The sequence below is a fragment of the Halictus rubicundus genome, chromosome 13 (assembly GCF_050948215.1).
Source record: "Halictus rubicundus isolate RS-2024b chromosome 13, iyHalRubi1_principal, whole genome shotgun sequence".
Taxonomy (NCBI): domain Eukaryota; kingdom Metazoa; phylum Arthropoda; class Insecta; order Hymenoptera; family Halictidae; genus Halictus; species Halictus rubicundus.
This window is the reverse complement of record NC_135161.1, coordinates 7842769-7863748: the sequence shown is the minus strand read 5'-3', so window position 1 is coordinate 7863748 and position 20980 is coordinate 7842769. Positions and strand designations below refer to the sequence as shown.

Below are 20980 nucleotides of genomic sequence, written 5' to 3'. Positions count from 1 at the left end.
GTGAAAAGCACTGATATATCGTGATCACACGAGAATTTGAATGTGTAAACATGGTACTATTCATACTATTTCTGATCCGACGCTCGTGATTCGTAAGTTTGCAAATGATTTGTGATGTAACAGAAATTCAAACGCCCCGCCATTCATATGTTATCTGCAGAGTGTTTCAGAAAGGAATACGTGTACCTTCTATAGTGGAGAAATTGCGGTATTTCCGTACACCATGCTAGCATGAGTTCTACATGATCTGTGCGAGCGATGCGTCGAAAGTTTATGACGTTTGACAGTTGGATAATAAACACAGGAAATAACATTTGAAAAATACAATGAATGATTATAAAATTCCGATAATCGAGCCGACTATCGATTACACGAAGGTGCAAATATTCGTCTTCGATCATCTCTTCTTTTTTTTTTTTCTTATCGCTTTACAATACTATCACACGAAAGAATCATTTACATTTCTCTTAGATTTCTTTTGTGTTTTATCTTAGGTTCCGCCAATTAACCAGAAAAGGACTATCTCATTTATTAATCATTTCATCGCGCACACTGTCACGTTCCTTAATAAATTCGCATTGTCCTGCGAAGAGAGATTATTCGAATTTGAAAATAAGTTACAAAGAATAGAAGCTTCTTTAGAAATTTTAGAATCTTGGGTATGTAGGAGTTATCGAATACAATTGCCAAGTATGATTTATAATGCTTAGAATTCCTACAGTTATAAGTAATCTTATGTATCTTTTATAGTTATCGTCTGTTCCTAGTCCGGAACAGAATCAAGAGAGTGCTAAGGCTCCCGTAGAAAATAATGATAATGCACAAGAAGAAAAGAGTACACCCAAAATAGATGAACCCGATGCCACTACACAAGATGAGCCTACGGATACAGAAACCAAAGAACAACCTGTAAATAAAGATCCCCGGTATGAAAAGTATTTTAAAATGTTACGCTTCGGTGTGCTGAAAGGAGCAGTTAAGTTAAAGATGGAACAAGAAGGATTGGACTCGTCTGTACTGGAGTAAGTTCTCATTGACTTGACTTAGAACATAAATCATTGAAGCTATAGCTTACAATTATATGTAATAATACCAAAGATCGCATCTACTATAGACATTAAGGTGTACCAAAGTTTCGTCTATAAATTAAATTATTCCACATAAATAGGAAGTAGTTAATGATAATTTCAATGTCTTTGATCCGTCGTTTAAATAATTTTTAATCTTGTAACTATGGTCCAGTGTGTTGAAATGGTGCTTATTTTTTATCTCGACAGTGATTCCCAGCAAATAGTTTCTAAGCCGAAGTCTACAAATAATGGTGAGAAAGATGGAGGTTAAACGATTAGTTGTATTCAGGTGTTAAGCATGAGAAATATTTTTGCATTATAAGACAATTAATAAAATAAACTATACAAATTCCAAAAGATTTATTTCATTTCTTATTAAATACATACAGAAAGTCAATGTATATAACTTCGCTCCTAGAACTGGATCATTTGACCCTGAAAAGCATTAAATATTACGTTAATAATCGTTTGATTCCTAGAATGATTTCACTTATAGTACGATGTGGATGAGTACGGTGTTTACCGTACGATGCTTACCTTTCTCTTCTTATCACCTCCCAATTCGAAGTGCTTGCACCTCTTCAAGGGAATCTGTTTCCTATATTTGCATTCTGTGCATTCCATCCTTAATACAATTTTCTTTGTAGTTTTTGCCTAGAAGAAACGCATATGTAGGATTATTCGTATGAAACGAAAGTTTTCATCATTAGTTGCAATTATTAATGCTTACCTTCTTCCTGAAAATAGGTTTGGTTTGACCACCGAAACCTTGCTGCTTACGGTCATAACGTCTTCTTCCTTGAGAAGCATGCCTCTCCTTGCTTTTTTTGTACTGTGTCACTTTGTGTGGCTTATGTACCTTGCATTTCTTGCAAAAGGTACGTCTTTGCTTCGGTACGTTCACCTGAAAGTACGAAAATATACAAATCACACTGACATAGAAAATCGATTACCTTACAAAAATAACAGTTCGACTAGACATTTTCAAATAACTATATATTCTTATTCTTTCGTTTAATTAATTTCGATCGAACCACTTTTTACACTTTTTCATGGTAAAGATTAAAATATCGTATGTGCTTTCTGTCATTCAGCGAGGTTATGTTCTCACTGAGATAACATTTACTGATGTTCAGCGAAATTGTTAAATATTGCATTCACTTTTCAGAAAATAATATGCACACTTCGAATCTAAACACTGTAAATAGCATTGTTGAAGGATTGGAACGGTAATTTCAGATGAAATAAGCATACTTTCAATCGCGGTTCTACCTACCATCTTGGATGTTTAGAAAGAAAAGGAAACGTATTTAAACCGGAAAATGGTATGTAAACGCACACCGCGCATGCGCATGTGGTCATGCGTTGTACAGAATTTAGAAATTTAATGTTCTTTTTTGTATTTTCATATATATGTTAATGCAATTGCACATATAACACTATTCGGTTAAATTCGATTTGTGCAATATTATCGGAAAAGTGGATATAATTTTTTTATGCTACCTCGAACATAAAATTTCTATTGCATACACGCCATTAACAGCCGGCGTCAAAATCGGTTTAATATATAAGACGCCCAATCAATAACAGCAATTGTGTATAATGTTTTTATTCGTGTTATTTTTTATTCACAATTTACAAGTAATCAATAGTTTTTTAACAATGCAACGCAATTAATATAGACACGAAATTACAATAAACTTGATGAAACGATGCATACACGCAAAATAAGATCAAACTCGTGCTAAGCGAGAATTGCGACATTTTTATTTGGTCTTCTACTTAGAAATTGATTACTCTGTCGAACTATTTAGGTTAAATTCGATCGCTTGCCACATATATTTTCAAATTCGGACATAGAGAAAAAGACGCACGAATGTTTTACGAGGTTAGAAATTGCTCGATAAAAATCTGTTATTTCGAGAAAAACGTGTGCTCATTGATTGAATTTTTCAGAATCAAGTGCGAGGCGAGATTATTCGAAAACCTCGATTCTTTCGCCTATAATACAATTCCCGCCACCGTCTCTACAATATGTTGCCACTGAATCCACAATTCGATCGATCAATTGTGAATCGTCGGCTAAACGATATTATCATTTGTTGGGAAATGTTGATTTTCCATGTCGTGTCGATCGATTTTTCGCAATGAAACAGAATGAAAAAGAATGTAAATGAATCGTAAGCGACGGAGCATATTCGAATCGAGTAACTTAGCCTCGAACCAGACGTCGAACCGAGGCCACGAACTCTCGAACCCCTCGTCCTCGGCAGGATTGAATTTTATTTATACGTCAGGTGGACGGACTACGTGGAAAACGTACATAAGAAATAATAAAAGATTACGCGGCGTTATAACGTTGCCAATTAGGCGCAGTGACACGTCTCGAAACAACATTAACGTTTCAACCAATCAGGCATTTATCGAGTTTCAAACCCGCGCCATCTTCATTTTTGAACAAAGCCAGGTTGGATGTGCTAGGAGCGGACCGAGACCGGGTAGTAGTCAGCTTTGCGCTATTCGCGCCACAGTCGTCGGTACACGATACTCTCCACTCCTGACTGGTTCGACTCTGTCTCACCCTCCTTTCCCCTCTCTCTCTTTCTCTGTCTCTCCCCCCTCCGCCCCTTGGGTTTTCGCCTGACGACGCTGCTCTCTCGGGCATTTCGCCGGAAACCGACGCCGCGCGAGGACACACGGAGTTTCGTTACGTGTTACACACGCCACCGCTCTACATCTTTTTCCACCGTTTTGTAAGCGGACACGCAGGCATCTTGCCCAACACCTCACCTATTCACCATGAGTACTAAGGAAAACAGCGAGGTCGCTGTCGAGAAGGTGACCGAGAACGACAAGGCTTCCGGGGACGCGAAGTGTGAGATCAAAGGAATCAAGAGGCCGGCCGAGGTGAGTCGTGTCTTGTTTTTTTTTCTCTCTCTCGCTCTCTTTCCATCTCACTGTTTCCCTCGCTCGCTCTGTCTCCTATATATGTCTCTCTCTCTCTCTCTCTCTCCCTCCCTATCTATCTATCTATCTATCTATCTATCTCTCTCTCTCACTCTCCCTACTCCGTCTTTCTCGCTCGATTTCTCGTAATATCGTGTATATTATCAATTCCCGTAATTAGTACGTAAGGCATACACCCATCGCATTAGAAGCACGTACGACTACACACGCCGGCATATACACCATGCTTCCGCGCCACGCTGCTCGGTCACGGCATCGTCTACGATTTCACGGAATCATCGCGATCATAATACGGGCCGCGATGGTTATTTCAGGGACCCAGATCGTGTTCATCGCCATTACGTGTTTTCCCGCTCAAAAGGTTCGCGCCGAAATATTCGTGGCGTTTAATATATTCAGGGAACGTTATCGAAATATTGTAGACGACGATACGTATCGGTACTCTCGGGAAACAGACTGCTGGTGGGCGGCGGGCAGTCGAGTGGCCGTTTCGACCGATTGACGGCGCGGACGAAGATAGGATGCCGGCCGGCATTTTCACTGGGTTCTAGACGTAGGTATCGTATCGTGTACCGAAACGCGACCATTTTCCCGCTCGGAATCGCTTTGAAACGTGCGTGTTGGAACGCGGCAACGATGTTTTCCCCCCCGGTACAGAGTCGAAAGGGACGCCATCGCATTTCGCGTGGCTGCCACGAGCACCGATGGATCGTTCGGTTGATCACCCCTGTCGTTACAATGCCGTCTATAATTACCGATCTGGATTTCATGTTACCGTCTAATATCGGAACGAACGTCATATCTATATACTCCTCCATTCCGTTATGAAAAAACCCTAGGAAAATTTTCCGGCGGGATTATCGTCGGTTACCAGCGCCATGTGCTCGATTCATACGTTTTCGTTATTATGCGTCCTAGTAGCGATCTTACCGACCCGATGTTTCGAATCTACTCTAAGCCTTGCACGATCTATGTACATCGTTACGGTATTGCATGTACAAGATGGACGCCATTTTTAATGTAGAATATCAGAATCGTAGGTAGGAAAAGCGAGCATCCCGCGCATTTTTCCGACCGCCGTCGTTGCCGCCACCACCACCACCACCGTCGTGGGTTTCCATTATGGCGCCCGAAACCAAGCCCGCGTTCATTCTGCTATCTCGCTCGCGCTTCCATCTTCTCTCCCTCCTCCCTTCATTCTCTCCTATCCTTTCCCTTCTCTCTCGCTCTTACTTTATGTGTCGTAATTGATCGATAATTCGTTATAAGAGGGTTAATCGTGTCTGACGGACGATCGATAGACTACCACGTATCTCTTTCAGGTCGACGTGTTGCTCTGAAATTGTTTACCGATCTGCGTGCATAAACACCGCGCCGAAGGCTTCCTTCCTCGCTTTGCTCTCTCTCTCTCTCCCTCTCCCCCTCTTGTTCTCTACCGCTATCTTTCTGTGTCTGTCTCTTTCTCTATATGTATGTGTACGCGTCTCTCTCTCCCTCTCTCTGTCTCCCCTCTCCCCCTTCTGTCCTCGAGTCTACCGGTGTTCAACCGAACTATGTCTCTCTCTCTTTCCCTCGAGAACCCCACGCGCGCAGCCAGCGGCACCGCCATGTATTATATACCCATGTCTCTCCTGCCTCCCCATTCTTTCGTAGTATGCCGCGCGGTGTTACGAACCTTCGAGAAAACATCGACACGATTTTTCATCTTAAATCGGACCCATCGTCGGTTCCACGTATTCCTGATAGCGGCGTCTTTATTTTTGGTCGATAATGCCGCGTTGCACGAGCAAGCCACGCGCTCACGGACTCTATTATGGGGATCGCGCGAGAGGTGAAACTCGTTACCGAAAATGCCGGCATCGCCCCACGCTTTCGTCGGACACACCGCACACGCACGGCGTATCGTAGAAAGTATCGTGGTTGTGTGGCGTCCTCGCGCATCGGCAATAATATATGTCACGTGGAAACCACGACGACATATCTGCTGCGAAACGGATCGAAGTTTCGTTATCCTCGTGATTATGATTATTATTATTATGAACCTTGTTATTATTATTGTTGTCGCATCTGTTGCCGCCGATTTATTTTCCGGTTGGCGTATAGGAAAAATACCATAACGCGGCTTCTCGCCGCTTTCTTCCCACGTTACCGTTCCGGGGGCCGATCGATTTTTCCTAGATTCCTAATCCTCGCGGATGCGAAATTCGTTCGGTGTAGAACGATTGATGCATCATCGTTCTCTGGTGCTCCGATTACGTAGTCCACCTAGCAAATTCGATGAATATTATCTAGCACTCGCAGAGACGCTACGTGACGCAAGCGCGTACCATATTAAGAGTAAACGTGGAAGGAATGGAAAAGGCGGGAATTACGAACGTCGAGTAGCTACGATAATTGTAAAGTTACACGATGTGACGTAATAAATCGGTAATAACTGGTAGATAGGAGTCGCGGTCTTGGTTCGCGGTCGACTAATTGTTCGATATTTCTCGATTAATCTGTTACTCGTCGTACTTAACCTATTTCGCCGGGAAAATAACAGGGATACATTGATCGAGATAAATCGAGCTGCTTACTCACTCACGATTTACATTAATATTGCACGAGAGCCTCTATAGAGTGTTTCCTATCGAACAGGTGACTCGGTTTCCCGTCGGTAAACAGAAACGCCTCTGGTGGCTCTCTCGGAATATGGTTAAATTGATTCGTGTTCTCAACGAATTATATAACGATTGATCACGGTACAACCAGCACGGCCGAGCGATTCGAGCGGGAACGAGCGTGTGTACGATTGGTTACGAACGTTGGGTTATCTGTAAAGACCTCGTGATTAGTAACGAGAGTCGATAGGTAATCGTGTGTCTGTGGGATAACGGACGGAGCATCAAGATCGTTTCATGACCATTGGCACGGCGCGTCTTGTACGTCACTGTCACTCGCCCGTTCGGTGTAAACTGCCCGACAACGAACGCCATCATGCTCTATAGCGGTAGTTGCCAACGGATTTTACGGTTTGAAGAAGGCGCGTCAAGTTTCAGAGAGATGTCGCGCGTCATAACGCTCCTGTCCGACATACAATGGCTTCATGAATTGCAAGCTGCTTTTTTCCATTGATTTCTGAGACACGCGCGAGCGCGCCCCGTTTCCTCCCCCCTCCCGTCCGATGCATAATTTCATTCATGTTCCATCGTAATTACATGCTCGTAAACGGGTGGTTACGCTGAAAATGTCTCGTCTCTCGCAGTTTTTACTATATAGACCCGAACCGATATTTAGACGGTACGGTTCGGTTTATGAAACGAGATATTGCGTTCCGTTTGATAAGGACGCTCGATAATGCGAGACACGGTTACCTTGAAGCAACACGGTCTCGTTACAATTTTAATGCTACGCGCGATTAGAGGGTGTTCGAGAGGAGTTGATTCGAATATATTTGCGCAAGGTTTCTCCCCCGTTGCAATTCGAATTACGCATTCTTTTTTCATTTCCTACGAATAAACTTTACAACGGCTCGCTTCTGTGTGTACGGATACCCCGGGCACGCTGTTTCGTGCTTCTCTCTCTCTCTCTCTCTCTCTCCCTCCCTCTCTCTTTCTCTCTCGCGCCCCTCCTCACCCCTCGTCATCGTGCTATACGCAGCACGAACACATCCCTTCTACAAACATGTGTCGTAGTCGTGTCTGCCAATCCCTACGCTTCTCCCACCATCCAGTCTCTTAGTCGATTCCTCCCTTTGATTGGACGGTGCAGTTCTCCGAGTTTTCTATGCCCTCTTTCCTCGTACCGGCGATACACGCGCACCGTGTATATACCATTACCGACCGACCAACCACCACCCTGATCACGAGAGTAACGCTGTATGAACACGAGTTTTTAAGGTGTACACACCGGCATTTCGAGAATCGTTCGAAGCCGTGTCCCGTGCTTTTCGAAACTGTCTGCCTTTTTTTTTTGCTCGTTTCCGTTTATCACGGTCGCCGATTCGATACACACACGAAACCTTCCTTTGGTTGGTCACCACCTCGCGTTTCTCTCAGACACGCGAGCAGATAAGATTGAACGGCGGGCCTAAGCTTTCGGTTTCAGAATAAATAAAGAATCGAGCGTGGAAATGCAAATATCGTTTCAACCTTTTCGCCGGGGTGGGAGACAAAAATGGTCGGTAGAAAATCTCCGTTGAAAAATACCGAGGCGTTGGAGATGTAATATTTTTTTTAGATAGAGCCGATACAAAATGTTTCGTTACAAGATAAACCCCGTGCTTATCGTCGGTTGTTCTATAATAAGCCGCACGGTTATTTCGACTCCGATGATTTTGACCAGGTTTTACCCGCGTTACGCGCCGTACGTGTACGCATGGGTATACATATATACATAATATTCATTATCTACCAGCGAGCACAATTCCCCTGTGTTTTCCTGTTCCGCCATATTTGAACGGAAGGTCTCCCCTCCCGTTCCCCTACTTTTCTTTCCGTGTCCTTAGGTTTCTTGGCGGGAAGAAGGGAATCCTCTTCGCCCGTTTTCCCCCCACCCGTTTGTCTTTCGGTCATTGCCGAGGGGGTTTCCCTGTTCGCCGATGGTGTCTCCCACTTGTTTCCACACCGATTAACTTCCAAATCTACATACATAGAGACGACCGAGAGAGTTCGAACGGAAGTGGTTGATTTCTATTTTTGTTTACGCGTGTCGGTTAGAACAAGTTACGAACGTAGCTATAACGTGTGCAATAGGGTTTTGAAACCTCCCGATGCCCTCGCAGAACAGAAATCTAATTCGGATGTTCTCGCGTTACAGGAAAAGAACGACGACACGAAGAAACAGAAGAAGGAGGAGAACGGCGATGGAGAAGTAGAGGAAGAGGACATCGAAGACGGGGTTGAAGAGGAGGAAGAACTCGAAGGGGATGGCGAAGAAGACGATGAAGAGGACGACATGCCAGAAGGCGAGGAAGATTTAGAAGAGGGCGAAGGTGAGTAAAGAACTTCCGGTGACGTTGAGAATCATGCGCGGGCGCGCGCGTATGTGTGTGTATACACGTATGTTATCGGTTGTTGGTATTGCAGGTTCGGATGGATAGACTTCGCCGCGTTGTATGCTCGTGACTAAACATCGTTCGCTAATGTTTGTTTCTGTAATTTCGTAGATGAAGAGGAGGACGACGCAGAAGGTGAAGTAGAAGAAGAAGTAGAAGACGAAGAGGAAGACGCATAATGAAAAAAGGGAAGGAAGTATGTAAGTAAGAAGGGAGGTAGGCACATGGTGTCGTCGTCGATCTTCGGCAGTCTTCTCAGCAAACACTTACTCTCATATTGAGTGGTTGGTAGCAATGTTGATATATCCATCGTGCCCGAAAATCCGTAATTGCTGGAACCTCCCAACCTACGAAAGAAAAGATTACCACCTCACCAGAGTTGTGGTGGGCTGACACGCATTAGAGGCAGCCGCAATTCTGTAGTCTTGGCTCTTCGCAATTCTGGTCGTCTAGCCATCACCAAATGCTGTTAGGTAGTTTGTATGAAAACGATTGGATTCGTCGTCGTCGTCGTCGCAGGGCTGTACGAGCGCGTCGATTTCCGTTCAAATATCACGTTTCTGAAGTACTTGACGCGTAGCGGACGTTCGTTCGGGTACCGATCGTACAGGGTTTTCCGATTTCTCTGGCGAATCCATTGTTTTCTCCAAACCACCTGCTAACTGGTATTTGCCCCGTCATCTGGCTTCTCTTCGCGGGACAGTTTTATAACGAAAACTTATTTAAGATATAAAAAGCTCTATTGTATTTAAATAGTGTAAAATGAACATTTGTGGGTGATGATTTTTTTACATTTGAAATCAAATTTACGTTTGTAGTTCGACGAATGTCTCTCACCTTGTGCGCGTGATTAATTTTCCTTTTCTCGACCTATACAAGTACGATCGCAATGACAACTGCAGGAGCGCGAGCGATTTCACAGAGAGGAAAGAAAAATAAATGAAATAAGTTCGGGTCGAGCCCGAACTGAACCGAGCTGAGAGAGCGGTTGCACGAAACCAACGAGAATAGCAAAGTAACTAAACAAACTCGTGGAAGTACATTTGATGTATACTATTATTATTCAAAGAAAAAGAGAGAATTTTAAATGGTCTCGAAAAAACCTCTGTCTCGTGCTCCTGTTTGATCTGAAACAAAAAAAAAAATGAAAGAACAGATATTAAGGTTACTGCAACGCTCGCGCCAGGTAGTGTGGATGAGTAATGTGTGACTTTAACATTGCATAATAATTATACATAGCATGTATAAAGTTATGAAATAAGAAACATTTTATTATTAACGATAACATTATGTAACGTAATGTAATGTGGAGAGGTTGTTACACTTTAGACTCGGGGCATAGAGTAGGGAGAGAATAATCGTCTATTATTTCACGAAGGTTGTGGAATATTTTTTATTTAATCGAGGAATATTCTCCGTATATTTAAGTTTATCTAATGTAGAAGGAGTTTATCAGAATCGTATTGTCGCTTATGTTGTGTTTTCAAAAGAGAAAAGGAAGAACAGATATATATATCGTTTACGACAATGCCGAGTAACCAAAAAGCAAAAGCCCACTCGCTGTGCTCTCCCTATTCGATTGCTCTCGCTCGAACGTAATTCAGTTGTATTTTACGTACTGTGGTTTTATTTTGACTTTGAATCGTCATGGACTGCTCATAGCAATGATTCGTTGACTGTCGCGGAACGAGTGACAGTATTCTCGTTTATTACAGAACTTCCTCTTCCCAAAACAAAACAAAAAAATAATTACTTTCTTTTCCGTTCGACCATGAATTTTTCCCTTGATTCGTGGCTGGTTACCAATGATCGAAAGGTATGTTTTTCGATGTTAGAGTCGGTGGATCGTTGCAAATTGAATGTCCATGTCACACATACACACATACACGGACATACACACACACACACACACACACACAGAGAGAGAGACACACCACTTATTTTGGGAGACTGGTAGACAAGGAAGGGTGATGAGACATTGCGGTTACGATACCATTGTACCATAGCTGCATAATAAATAAAGGTAACGATAATTTGAATGCGAGACGATGTCCCACGTTTTAATGTACAAATATTTTCGAATGAGATAGTTAAATAAAACGCAGTTAGATCAGAGAAAATGATTCGTTCTCGTGAGTAGTTATGGGTTTAAACCATCCGGAGACAAATTTACAGAAATGGCAGTATTAAAGATTAAAAAAAAAAACTGCTATTCGTGGACTGAATCCTGCTACACTTGAATCCAAGGAGATGGAATGGACCGTGTATAACGCGTGTTGTTCGCACGATGATATACAAACAACCATTTTCATTCGATGTATTCACAAACGATAGGTGGCATCAAAGTCATTGGAGCGTGTACACCGTTTTAAAAAAATGATGCGTGAGGCGTTATTAATAATCGATCATTGTACCGTTTATTGGCCATACCATCTCCGGAACTCTGTTACTCGACGATTTTATACACAATCCGCTGCTGTATTTACCACGTGTTCACTTCAAGATAGTACCTTTGGCGATCATGTTGGCAAAGAACTATCTTAAAGTTACAGGTGCCTGAGCAAAAATGAGTACTTTAGCGTTCATAGTATACAATACCATACACTATAAGCATAGGTCCATTTAATTTTATTAATACAAAATACCAAGCCCCGTTTGCAACGTGTCCGCAAAAGGAAAATAAGAAGGACTCGCGTCCTGCAGATCGAGCTCCAAAAAAAAAAAGAGGGATCTTCATCGAATCTCGCTCTCGACTGCTAGACGCGATTTTGAAAATTCTTTACTGGTGCTAACGGGTCTTAACAATCAATCAGGCAGATCGCCCAGATACCGTTACATCCCTACGTTTGTTAGGTAAGCATTAAAAAAATAAAAAGAACAGAAAAGAAAAAGAAAAAGTAACACCGGAATTTAAGGATCTTAGTGAAAATCTGGTAACGAAACGTGTCTCACGATTAAACGTAAACAAAATCTTAGGCTAAGAATTTGGTTTGTGTGTTCATAAGTCTTGTTCAAACTACTTTTGTACAGGATACCATCGCATCATCACTTTCGACGTAACAGTAAACACCACAGACTATATTTCTGCCCATTCCATCAGAATTGAACTTTCATTGTATTTTTAAGTAAATACATTTTGGAAAACAACACAAATGGTTTTTTATTCTTCACGTATCTGTGAAGGAATGAGTCTCTTCCCTAGAAATATATTAGTCTATAATTCTTGGACGATTAGTTTTACATTTACTACTATATGCTAATCTAGAATAATAATGATACTCTTACTTCACGTTGTACATAAGTATAAGAATTAAGAATTGTGAGAGGTGTCATACGTTGTAAATAGTTAAGGAAAACAATTCACAATAAAATATGATGATGTACGTAATGAGTATGTGATACATTTGACTAAATGATATACTGAGGGTTCAACATACGTGTTGTCTACACATATTATAATTATATGTCTGTACAATTATAATATACTCTTAGATGTAATTTTATATGTACTAAATGTATGTACCTGTGGATACTTTGATTTGTATCAGATACCGTTTATTTATAAAAATACTCTGTGTAATTGTAGTATACTGACTTTAAGGTGATATTTAGTTTAGTGAATGCTACCGGGATACTACGGTCGCGAATGTATTTGTGTATATATGTAGTTAATAATCTACGATAAAGAAAACAATCACATTTTTTTCTTCATGTGTTTGCAAAATAACATGATTCTGCTCTATGTTTAGGGACAGATATTTATTTAAAGACGAATCAACGTGCCTGGACGGAATGTGTATTGGAGTTTTTATAACCGGGGTATACAATAAAAATGGGAGCGGAGCATTTTGTGCTTCGATATATTCGATCTACCGATATAAGACTATATTTACAAGTTTGTAGTAAATATAAATGTGTAAAGAAATAACAAAAGAAAAAAAAATAATAAAACTCGTCTATTTGAATAAGCGTGTACCATAGATGTGTAAGAAACATTGTTTATTCACGGGGCGTTCGTCTTACCTAAACAATTATACTTTGTACGAATGTTGCATGCAGATTGTCTTTTACAATACACAATGTACGTTTCCTTTTGTTTTGTTCATTATAAGACTTTATTTCATATAATCGTGGTGCTTGTCGAGACACTTTGCATGCACGTCAAAACGTGTAGATTTCAAATTACACTTTGATCACAGTCACAGCATTTTATACATTAGTTAGATCGATAAATATTTTAATTTGTGATGTTAAAAAACATTGAATCTCAGAAACCGTACAAAATTATTAACAACGTTTAAAATAAACGATCCACTTACAGTAATATACAATCGGTGATGCAATTTTATCACAACCAATTAAATACTAATTATACTTTTACAACATTATATATATATATACTTCCTAGAAGAAATGTTCGGCTAACATTTTTCACAACGTTTTTGTTCGCACTTAGGATTGTTAAAAATTTCCAATCTTTTTAGTCGTCAACTTCCTGTCTCGGTCTGTACATGCTGTTTAAAGTGGAGAGTTCCGCAGTAAGTCTTGTAAAACTGTCCATCATGCTATTGCTATCTCCGTTACTCGCCTCTTGGCTTGCCCCTCGGCTCGTTCCGGGCTAAATGGGATAACTATTTATTTCGTTCTTTATTTTATATTGTCAAAGCCAGGAGTGATTAGCGAACGATATGATATGATATACCTATGATATTAAGTATACCTTCTGGGCATCCGAGATGGACAATCCACCGGACAAGTTCTCAGAGAGCGCGGTGCTAATGGCGGCAAGTTCTGCCGAATTAAGCTCGTTAAAACTCGTCTCGAAGCTGTATTGCTGTTGACTGTCCATGTCTAAAACACTCGTGGCGTCCATTCCATCAACTACACCTGCTGATAATCGCATATCAATATATTACGAGTAAACAGTTGATGGTGATGAATTTGTGAAAAAGAAACGACGACTAGGTGTAAAGCAGTAAAAACATTCGAACCATTTAAAAAATACTGTTATATTATCTTCAACCTATTAAACATATCAAGAGAGAGAAAAAAAAATTTTCCATTTCACTTTCCAGGTTGTTGTAATTCAAGTAGCAAATTTCTTTTCTCTTTTTGCATAAAGATCCGCTGTCTAATTACAAATCTTGGTGTCTGAATGTGCGCAATATAGTTACACTGTCAATCATACCAGCAGCGTCCAGCTCTAATCCTGGATAACTTGGTGCCACTCTGTCCATCATCAATTGTTCCTGTAATTGTACCTGCGACGCATCGGGTACGTAGGCGAATGGCGGTGCTACGCGACTATTCGTAGACGGATATTGAGCTGGTAGTTGTGCCTGAATAACAGGCGGATTGAAGGGTGTGTATTCCACGGGCGATAATGTACGACCTTGCGGTGGTACCGGAGGCCTGCGTAACATATTTCAAGTTGTACAATAAATAAAACACACGCGTACGGCTACGTAAACACATTGGCGTTTTATTATTTGAGCTCACCTCAATGCCTGCATCGCAGAATAATCCTGCGGGGGCGTCTTCACAGGATAAAACGGAAACGATCCTCCGCTCCCACCTGGATTACCGTACACGGGTTTCCTGTCGATCGGTTCTGGTTTGATAATGTTAAAACAAGGTGGAATCAACATATCGGCACCTACAATACACCACCAAACGAATGAACGAGTCCATCGACGACGTATCGGTTAAAAGTAAGTTTGCTTTTGTGCGCAGCTTTTGTTATTCCGAATGATATACTTACAATATTTGCTAGTTCCCATTGTCGCGTGAAACAATACTATTTCTCCCATGCAAAATAACACGATGAATAGAGGAACGAGAAAGCGAAGCGTTAAATTAGAAGAAAAGGGGACGATTAGTAATGGAGAGATGATGTACATGCGATTTTATATATTTTCACTCTAAACGGCACTTGGAAAAATTCTCAAAAAAAAAAAGAACAAACAAACAAACATGTGTAACTCGTATTGCAATACTAAATACGATAAACGGGATTAGCAAAAAATCAGCAAACTAAATGAATATTATCGTGTCGTACCTGCGAGCTCTATGACATTATTTTAATCTGAAATTGTTCGGGAACGAAATAAAAAGATACGGTTTACACATTGTCAAATGATTGTACGTATATATGTAGATAGATATATTATGCATATGTAAGTCATACAATATATAGATATAGCTTGTCTCTGTCAAAGAAGCAGCTTATAAAAAAACTGTACTACCATACAAATATTGCACATAGTTTCTTATTATTGCTGAGTTCTTAAGTACAACATTCTCATTAGAAGAGCAGAGTACTTGTATAATAGTCTCCATTCCTTATCGTAGCTTGCTGAATTTGTTGCAACTACGGTTATATATATATATATGTATATATAAAAACAGCATCCATTTATATAATAATTATGGATAATGATTATAAAAATACAATATTTTTTTCTCAAAATGTACAAGGCCACTGCTCTCTTCCTTTCTCTCTCGCTCTCTCTCTCTCTGGTCATTCTAATACAAATTTCAAATGTTCGTACAAAATATGTTCTTAAAAAAGTACAAAACAAGATCCCTCGTCGGTGTGTGAAAATATATATATATATGTATATGTATGTATAGTACTTCTTAATACAATGAAAAGTTATCTTCCTTTGCACAGGGGAAATTCTCAACGATTATTATTCCACGGTAGTGATTAGTGGCAATTAGGCACTGGTTCGCGTAAAATAGTCAATTACAAACGTTATAAACATCCAATGTTCCCGCTGTGCAAAAGGACAAATGACTAATTCTGTGGTTAGTGTGTGATGCGACTGGAGAACGCTGAAACATTAATATTCCGACAAGTATAAACTTGGAGATTCATAAAAGTGTGTACCATCAACATTCCCCACATGTACAAGTACTCGTAAAAACACCTCTGGAACCTCTTCCAACAAATTTACTAGACTCGTTACAACAATCGTTACAACAAATGGAGAATACGTGACCGTATTGAAATGCACAATGGGGGAGAGTACTTATTACTGGCATCGCTGAGACAGCTTGCTAGAAAGTATTTTCGTTTGCGATAAAGTATGTAGCAAAAATGTCAACATGAAAATTAGTATCGGTATAGAAAAAAAGATAGGACCCGAAGAATTCGGCATTGAATATAAATATAGCAAAAGTGTGCTTCGACAATGCCAATGACGCCATTGAGACCCACTCCCGGCAAAGCTGTAGAATCGTGGACAATTTTAGAAAGATACTCACGCTTCTCACCTTCTGCCTGCATTTGCCTCAAAGCTACCGCGTATTGACTGTTATTAATCTTTTGTCGCTTTCGCCTTAACGAATCCGGATCATCTATAAACGATTGTACATTAATCTTGTATGTGTGTGTGTGTGTGTCTGTATGTGTTTGAACATTTAATCAAAGTATCTCCGATGACAAAGGACCCCTAGAAAAGTCACGGGGAAATCTCTTTTCACCCTTGAAGCAAACGAACGATCTGCGCATAAAATAGTAGTGTATCTTTGGTTGCAAATACTTTGCCGAATCGCAAACAAATAAAACGATTATATATTCCCATTCGGCTATAAATTAAACGTCTACTCTACGACTAGAAACAAAGTGATATGCGTATAAACTCGGAACGCTGTAAAAAAGAAAAAAAGAAAAAACTTAACAACGTGTAATAAATAGTAAAAAGCAAGAATATAGGTATAATAAACACTGTAAAGTCTGACTAGAAAGGACAATCCTTCGGTTAATAAACAACAAGTTTCCGCTGAGCCGTACGCCTCAGCTATCCTTTAAGATCCGTATGAAAGACTATGGAAACAGAATAACAATTTGTACCACGACTAGAAAAGCGTTAGTGTGTCGTTTCACTTGCGTGTTCCATCGACAATTCGTTGTAAAACTGTTTTCACATGTACAAAATGCATCGCACGGGATCGCGAGCGTGCCGAGGCTGCGAAAATCCAACTCGTAGAAACGCACAATCGCAAATACAGCAGCCCGGCCGAATCACAATATATACTTGTATGAGTATATACCTCAAAATACATATGTGTATGAGCGTATTTAGGCGGTATTGCTTGGGGGGCGGGACCAAAAAACATGTCACTCTCGAGTGGAAGTACTCGTGTATCAAACGTAGTAGTAGTAAACCGTCAAAGCAAAAGGATTATGTTTCTTTCTTCTCCGAGTAGATCTTCCCTCCCTCCACGGGACTGTAGTAGAAAGACATTTCATCGAACTCGGATGCAGTTGCATGCGGAGCCATGGCCGTGTACAACGCGTAGTGTTCAGCCTCCGTTAACTCCATTCCGTATGGCGGTGTTTCGTCGCCGTCGAGTCTGAGAGATTTCACGCTGGTGGTGCTTATCGCGCTCGGTCTTGGACATTGCAACTGCGAGGCATCCGGCACGCTATGTTTCGGCAAATACGTGATGCTTCCTGAGGCGCTTAGAGAAGGATTGCTGCCCTTGGAGGAGGCGTTCGAGGCGGTCTCTTTGTCTTTCTTGATTTTCTTGGCGAACAATTTCGAGAAGAGTCCTTGTTTCGAGGACTTGGTGAACGTCCCGGGCAAAGAAGGCAAGTTCTTGTTCGGTGCTTCGACAAAAGACTCGGGTGTCGTGTGACAGGATATAGGGCGAGGCAGAAGAGGCATAGAAGGCATTTTTCGGATACGTTTCGGAGGTAAAGGTGGCAGTCTCTCTTCGGTTTCACGCGCTCCATCCCTCTTCGTAGTCACCGGGGGAGAGGGAGAAGAATGATTCAGATCTACTTTCGGTACCGGTACCGCTACGTCCTCGTACTTTCTATAGTTCAGATGATCCACGAATTCTATGGGATTCTTCATGGCCATCTGCAAACTAGTGTACGTTTGATTGTCGCAAACGTCTATATCCATCGATTGATCGGCGTTGTTCTGTTCGAGGGCTGCTTGCACCAGCTTCGCGTGCGTGTCAGCATAAATCTGATCGAGCTCGGCCACCTGGGTGAGCAGCTCGTTGAACGACTTATTGCAATCCTCTGTCTCAGTCTTGAAATCCACCTCCTGATCCTTCTCTTTCGGACACGTCTGGCCTTTCTGCACCCATTTGCCTACTTCCGAGTAGTCGAACCAGTCGGATTTATTTTTCGGAGACTCTAAGCTCTTCAATATATCAATGTTGTCAACAATTGTGTCGGACTTGGCGTAAGTTAATGTTCCTGAATTGGTGTCGACCGTTTCTTTGTCCATACGACTGCTATCGGTTTTGTAGATCTTATTCGTGTGCTGATTCTCAGAGTTGTTTGGTACCTCGTTATTCTGGTAATCTATTATAGTAGTTTTTAAGGGGTTCACGTTTTCCGCTACATTACGATTGACCTCGGCACTTCCGTTACAAGAGTCTAATGTATTCTTTACGTTATATAGGTCGTTTAAAGCGCGTAAGGCAGAGATTTTGTTAGTTGACTTCTTAATGTCGAAGTCGTTATTGTTAAAGTCGTCGAGATTGCGCGGGTATCTGGGCGCAACGTTCGACAGTAAGGCAGACTCGGTGGCTAAGATTTTACCAAATGTACTATAATCTGTTTTCTTTCGGGCAAATGCTTTCCGCAAAGACCAGAATGCAGGCCTACCTGCACCAAGTGGTAACATCTGAAACGGTAACGGTTCGCTAGTTGCTCCATCCGATGGTCTCTTCAGCTGAATGTATACTTGGACGGGCTGGTCAACTTGTTGTATACGATAAGTCGGTGTTCTGAACGCTATCGCCGTCTGTTAACAATCATCGAATGTCATTTAACGTCTCCACGATACTAGAATATCGAGTTCATGATTACGAAAGCATAGAACGTACTTGTTTATGTACATGAGTAGGCTGAAAATCACCAAATCCTTCCCACACCATTTTCCCGTCTTTCTCTTCGAAAAATCGGACTTGTATGTCTTCTTTCGCAACCTTTTCGCATAGTAAAATCATTTCCATACCACCTGCGACCGAAGCACTGCAATGACTGAGCTTGGATATTACAAGATCTGACATTGCCTCTGAAATATTCAAGGCAGATGTAGAATGGCTGGTTCTAAAAATAAATATAATTCACACAACAGCCGATTCAACTTACTCTTATCAAATATAGGATCGGACACAACCGCCGGTAACGCGACATTGAATTTTCCCTTCTGAGTTCCTTGTAGGAAAACTTGGAAACATAATCTCACAGCGTTCAGATCGATGCTAGTAGGCTGTCTTTTATGTTCGAAGCCAGCTAGAAAAGAAAAGGATCGTATATGATTTTCACTTTATCAGAAATGATATATTACTTCTTATTCTCAGCTTACTTTTAAAAGGATCTACGCGAATCTCTTCTCTTATTCTAAGTGCCTCTTCTATATCCTTTTTCTTAACGCACTGAATACCAAGATTTGCGAACGTGACCGTCATGTTTTCCGATGATACCTCTACTGTACAAACACCTCTCTTGCATGCTTCCTTCCCAACAAGATTATGAGGATGAGGTCTGTGCGGCGGATCTTTCGTTACGCACGATACTACAACTAAGGCTCTGCCTTTGTATCCCGCTATCTTTTACCATATATCAATTATTATTACATGACATTAATGATCGGTAAACGGTACGTGATTGTCAGTACTCACTCTTATACTAGGAAATGTTTTATTCTCCGGTGTACTATTTACACCGGGTATACTACCAGCAGATCTGCCCTCGCACTCATAGCGAAAACGTAAAGCTTTGCTAGCTGGCTGTTCTGTTATCTCGACGTACGGCAATAGCTGTCCAGCGTTCATTTCTGTTTCGATGACTTCAACTATCGGGGCAAATCGACGAAAGTTCAACGAAAGAGGAATTCAAAGTTCGCGTAGAGATACATAAAGGTGTTCGATACTTACTGACATCGTTAATATTTATATTCCCATCACTCATACCAGGGAATTGTTCCATGCCTCTTAGTGGTTAGTGCACTGGATAGAAGCCATCTAGAAAACACAGTTGTTACTTGGATACACAGTTTCTTTGAACACAGATCGAACAGTTCTCTATGCGTGCTGCACCGTTATACGATCACTCGGGAAGCACGTGCACAACAATGTAGCAACAACATGAGAAACATGTGTCTGTTTCGTGCGACACTTGATCCGATCGTGATCAACAACGAATCCCGACAAGAATCGGCGAGTGCACCGAGAAAAGGAACGGGACGATCGCGCGAAGGTGAAAATCGGCTCCGTGGACCGGTTCATTCAGTGAAGGTGAGCATTCCGAGCGGTGTATCTTCTCCGAATAGGTATTCGTGTCGCAATATGTGGCGACGGTTCACGGACAAGTTAGGCGTAGCTTTTCGTTCAACACCGATCAGGGGAAAACGAGCGTGTAGATGAACGTGCATGGATAGAGGTTCGGTATGCTGTGGTGTGCAAGTACTTCGAAACTACAGCTGTTCACAGGTATACTCCCAGAGGCACTGCAACACAAGTGTCCCGAGGGAAAAGAAACGGCAAGAAAATAAGACACAGCGAGTGAGTGTGAGAGTGAGTGAGAAAGAGAGAGAAAAGAAGAGGAAAACAAGAGAGGGAGAGAGAGAGAGAGAGAGAGAGAGAGAGAGAGAGAGAGAGAGAGATCAGTGAACGAGTAGGGATGCCACGCTGATCCAATCATTATTTTGGGAGAGCCTAGGTCCGTACCAGCCGTGTTGCTATAATTAAACTATCGTAGGACAATGTGACGAGAAAGACTTGCCTGCAACTCGATCGACATAGTAAGCACTTTCTTGGACGCGGATTATTTCTTTCCTTGTCGGGTACGGTTTTTTCTCTCTCACCGTTTTTTTTCTTCTTTCCCGCTTTAAATAAAACTCTCGTCCGCGTTCGATAACTGCGTAGACGCGGA

General features: G+C 41.4%; 4 protein-coding genes across 10 annotated transcripts; 2 read left to right on the top strand and 2 right to left on the bottom strand.

Annotated features, from left to right (window-relative positions):
- The first annotated feature begins 160 nt into the window (after window positions 1-160).
- On the top strand, window positions 161-1427 carry Ccdc53 (Coiled-coil domain containing 53). Its single transcript, XM_076799703.1, has 4 exons — window positions 161-377; window positions 495-659; window positions 751-1022; window positions 1278-1427. Exons 1-4 carry the CDS (start codon window positions 327-329, stop codon window positions 1339-1341), a joined length of 552 nt encoding a protein of 183 aa, XP_076655818.1. The 5' UTR covers window positions 161-326; the 3' UTR covers window positions 1342-1427.
- Rpl36a (ribosomal protein L36A) lies at window positions 1414-2428 on the bottom strand. Of its 2 annotated transcripts, none has more exons than XM_076799705.1 (4): window positions 2347-2428; window positions 1801-1974; window positions 1608-1724; window positions 1414-1505 (listed from the first exon to the last, which is right to left on the bottom strand). In XM_076799705.1, the coding sequence occupies exons 1-4, from the start codon at window positions 2347-2349 to the stop codon at window positions 1485-1487; spliced, it is 315 nt and encodes a 104-aa protein (XP_076655820.1). In that variant the 5' UTR covers window positions 2350-2428; the 3' UTR covers window positions 1414-1484. The 2 variants fall into 2 exon arrangements, with proteins under 2 accessions (XP_076655820.1, XP_076655819.1); XM_076799704.1 differs by lacking the exon at window positions 2347-2428 and adding an exon at window positions 2029-2067.
- A 1239-nt stretch (window positions 2429-3667) lies between these two features.
- LOC143360707 (uncharacterized) lies at window positions 3668-10337 on the top strand. Its single transcript, XM_076799806.1, has 3 exons — window positions 3668-3977; window positions 8835-9009; window positions 9184-10337. Exons 1-3 carry the CDS (start codon window positions 3870-3872, stop codon window positions 9249-9251), a joined length of 351 nt encoding a protein of 116 aa, XP_076655921.1. The 5' UTR covers window positions 3668-3869; the 3' UTR covers window positions 9252-10337.
- Window positions 10338-11274: 937 nt separating this feature from the next.
- On the bottom strand, window positions 11275-20957 carry Dl (dorsal). 6 transcript variants are annotated; one of them, XM_076799780.1, is made up of 12 exons: window positions 20831-20957; window positions 19984-20070; window positions 19729-19901; window positions 19413-19656; window positions 19196-19339; window positions 18928-19118; window positions 18707-18845; window positions 16342-16434; window positions 14572-14728; window positions 14261-14484; window positions 13793-13962; window positions 11275-13703 (listed from the first exon to the last, which is right to left on the bottom strand). In XM_076799780.1, exons 2-12 carry the CDS (start codon window positions 20033-20035, stop codon window positions 13653-13655), a joined length of 1638 nt encoding a protein of 545 aa, XP_076655895.1. In that variant the 5' UTR covers window positions 20036-20070; window positions 20831-20957; the 3' UTR covers window positions 11275-13652. The 6 variants fall into 6 exon arrangements, with proteins under 6 accessions (XP_076655895.1, XP_076655892.1, XP_076655893.1 ...); XM_076799777.1 differs by having other exon boundaries at window positions 11275-13690; XM_076799778.1 differs by having other exon boundaries at window positions 11275-13690; window positions 13793-13959.
- Between the last annotated feature and the right edge of the window lie 23 nt (window positions 20958-20980).

Excerpts from the sequence above, each read along its gene's own strand:
- LOC143360707 (XM_076799806.1), top strand. The coding sequence starts at position 3,870 with ATGAGTACTAAGGAAAACAGCGAGGTCGCTGTCGAGAAGGTGACCGAG. Across the intron at positions 3,978-8,834 it reads GAATCAAGAGGCCGGCCGAG|GAAAAGAACGACGACACGAA; the intron begins GTGAGTCGTGTC and ends CTCGCGTTACAG. Across the intron at positions 9,010-9,183 it reads AGATTTAGAAGAGGGCGAAG|ATGAAGAGGAGGACGACGCA; the intron begins GTGAGTAAAGAA and ends GTAATTTCGTAG.
- Ccdc53 (XM_076799703.1), top strand. The coding sequence starts at position 327 with ATGAATGATTATAAAATTCCGATAATCGAGCCGACTATCGATTACACG. Across the intron at positions 660-750 it reads TAGAAATTTTAGAATCTTGG|TTATCGTCTGTTCCTAGTCC; the intron begins GTATGTAGGAGT and ends TATCTTTTATAG. Across the intron at positions 1,023-1,277 it reads TTGGACTCGTCTGTACTGGA|TGATTCCCAGCAAATAGTTT; the intron begins GTAAGTTCTCAT and ends TTATCTCGACAG.
- Dl (XM_076799776.1), bottom strand. The coding sequence starts at position 20,035 with ATGGAACAATTCCCTGGTATGAGTGATGGGAATATAAATATTAACGAT. Across the intron at positions 19,902-19,983 it reads TATAAATATTAACGATGTCA|TTGAAGTCATCGAAACAGAA; the intron begins GTAAGTATCGAA and ends TTGCCCCGATAG. Across the intron at positions 19,340-19,412 it reads TCGCGTAGATCCTTTTAAAA|CTGGCTTCGAACATAAAAGA; the intron begins GTAAGCTGAGAA and ends TTTCTTTTCTAG.
- Rpl36a (XM_076799704.1), bottom strand. The coding sequence starts at position 2,052 with ATGTCTAGTCGAACTGTTATTTTT. Across the intron at positions 1,975-2,028 it reads CTAGTCGAACTGTTATTTTT|GTGAACGTACCGAAGCAAAG; the intron begins GTAAGGTAATCG and ends TCGTACTTTCAG. Across the intron at positions 1,725-1,800 it reads AACCTATTTTCAGGAAGAAG|GCAAAAACTACAAAGAAAAT; the intron begins GTAAGCATTAAT and ends CGTTTCTTCTAG.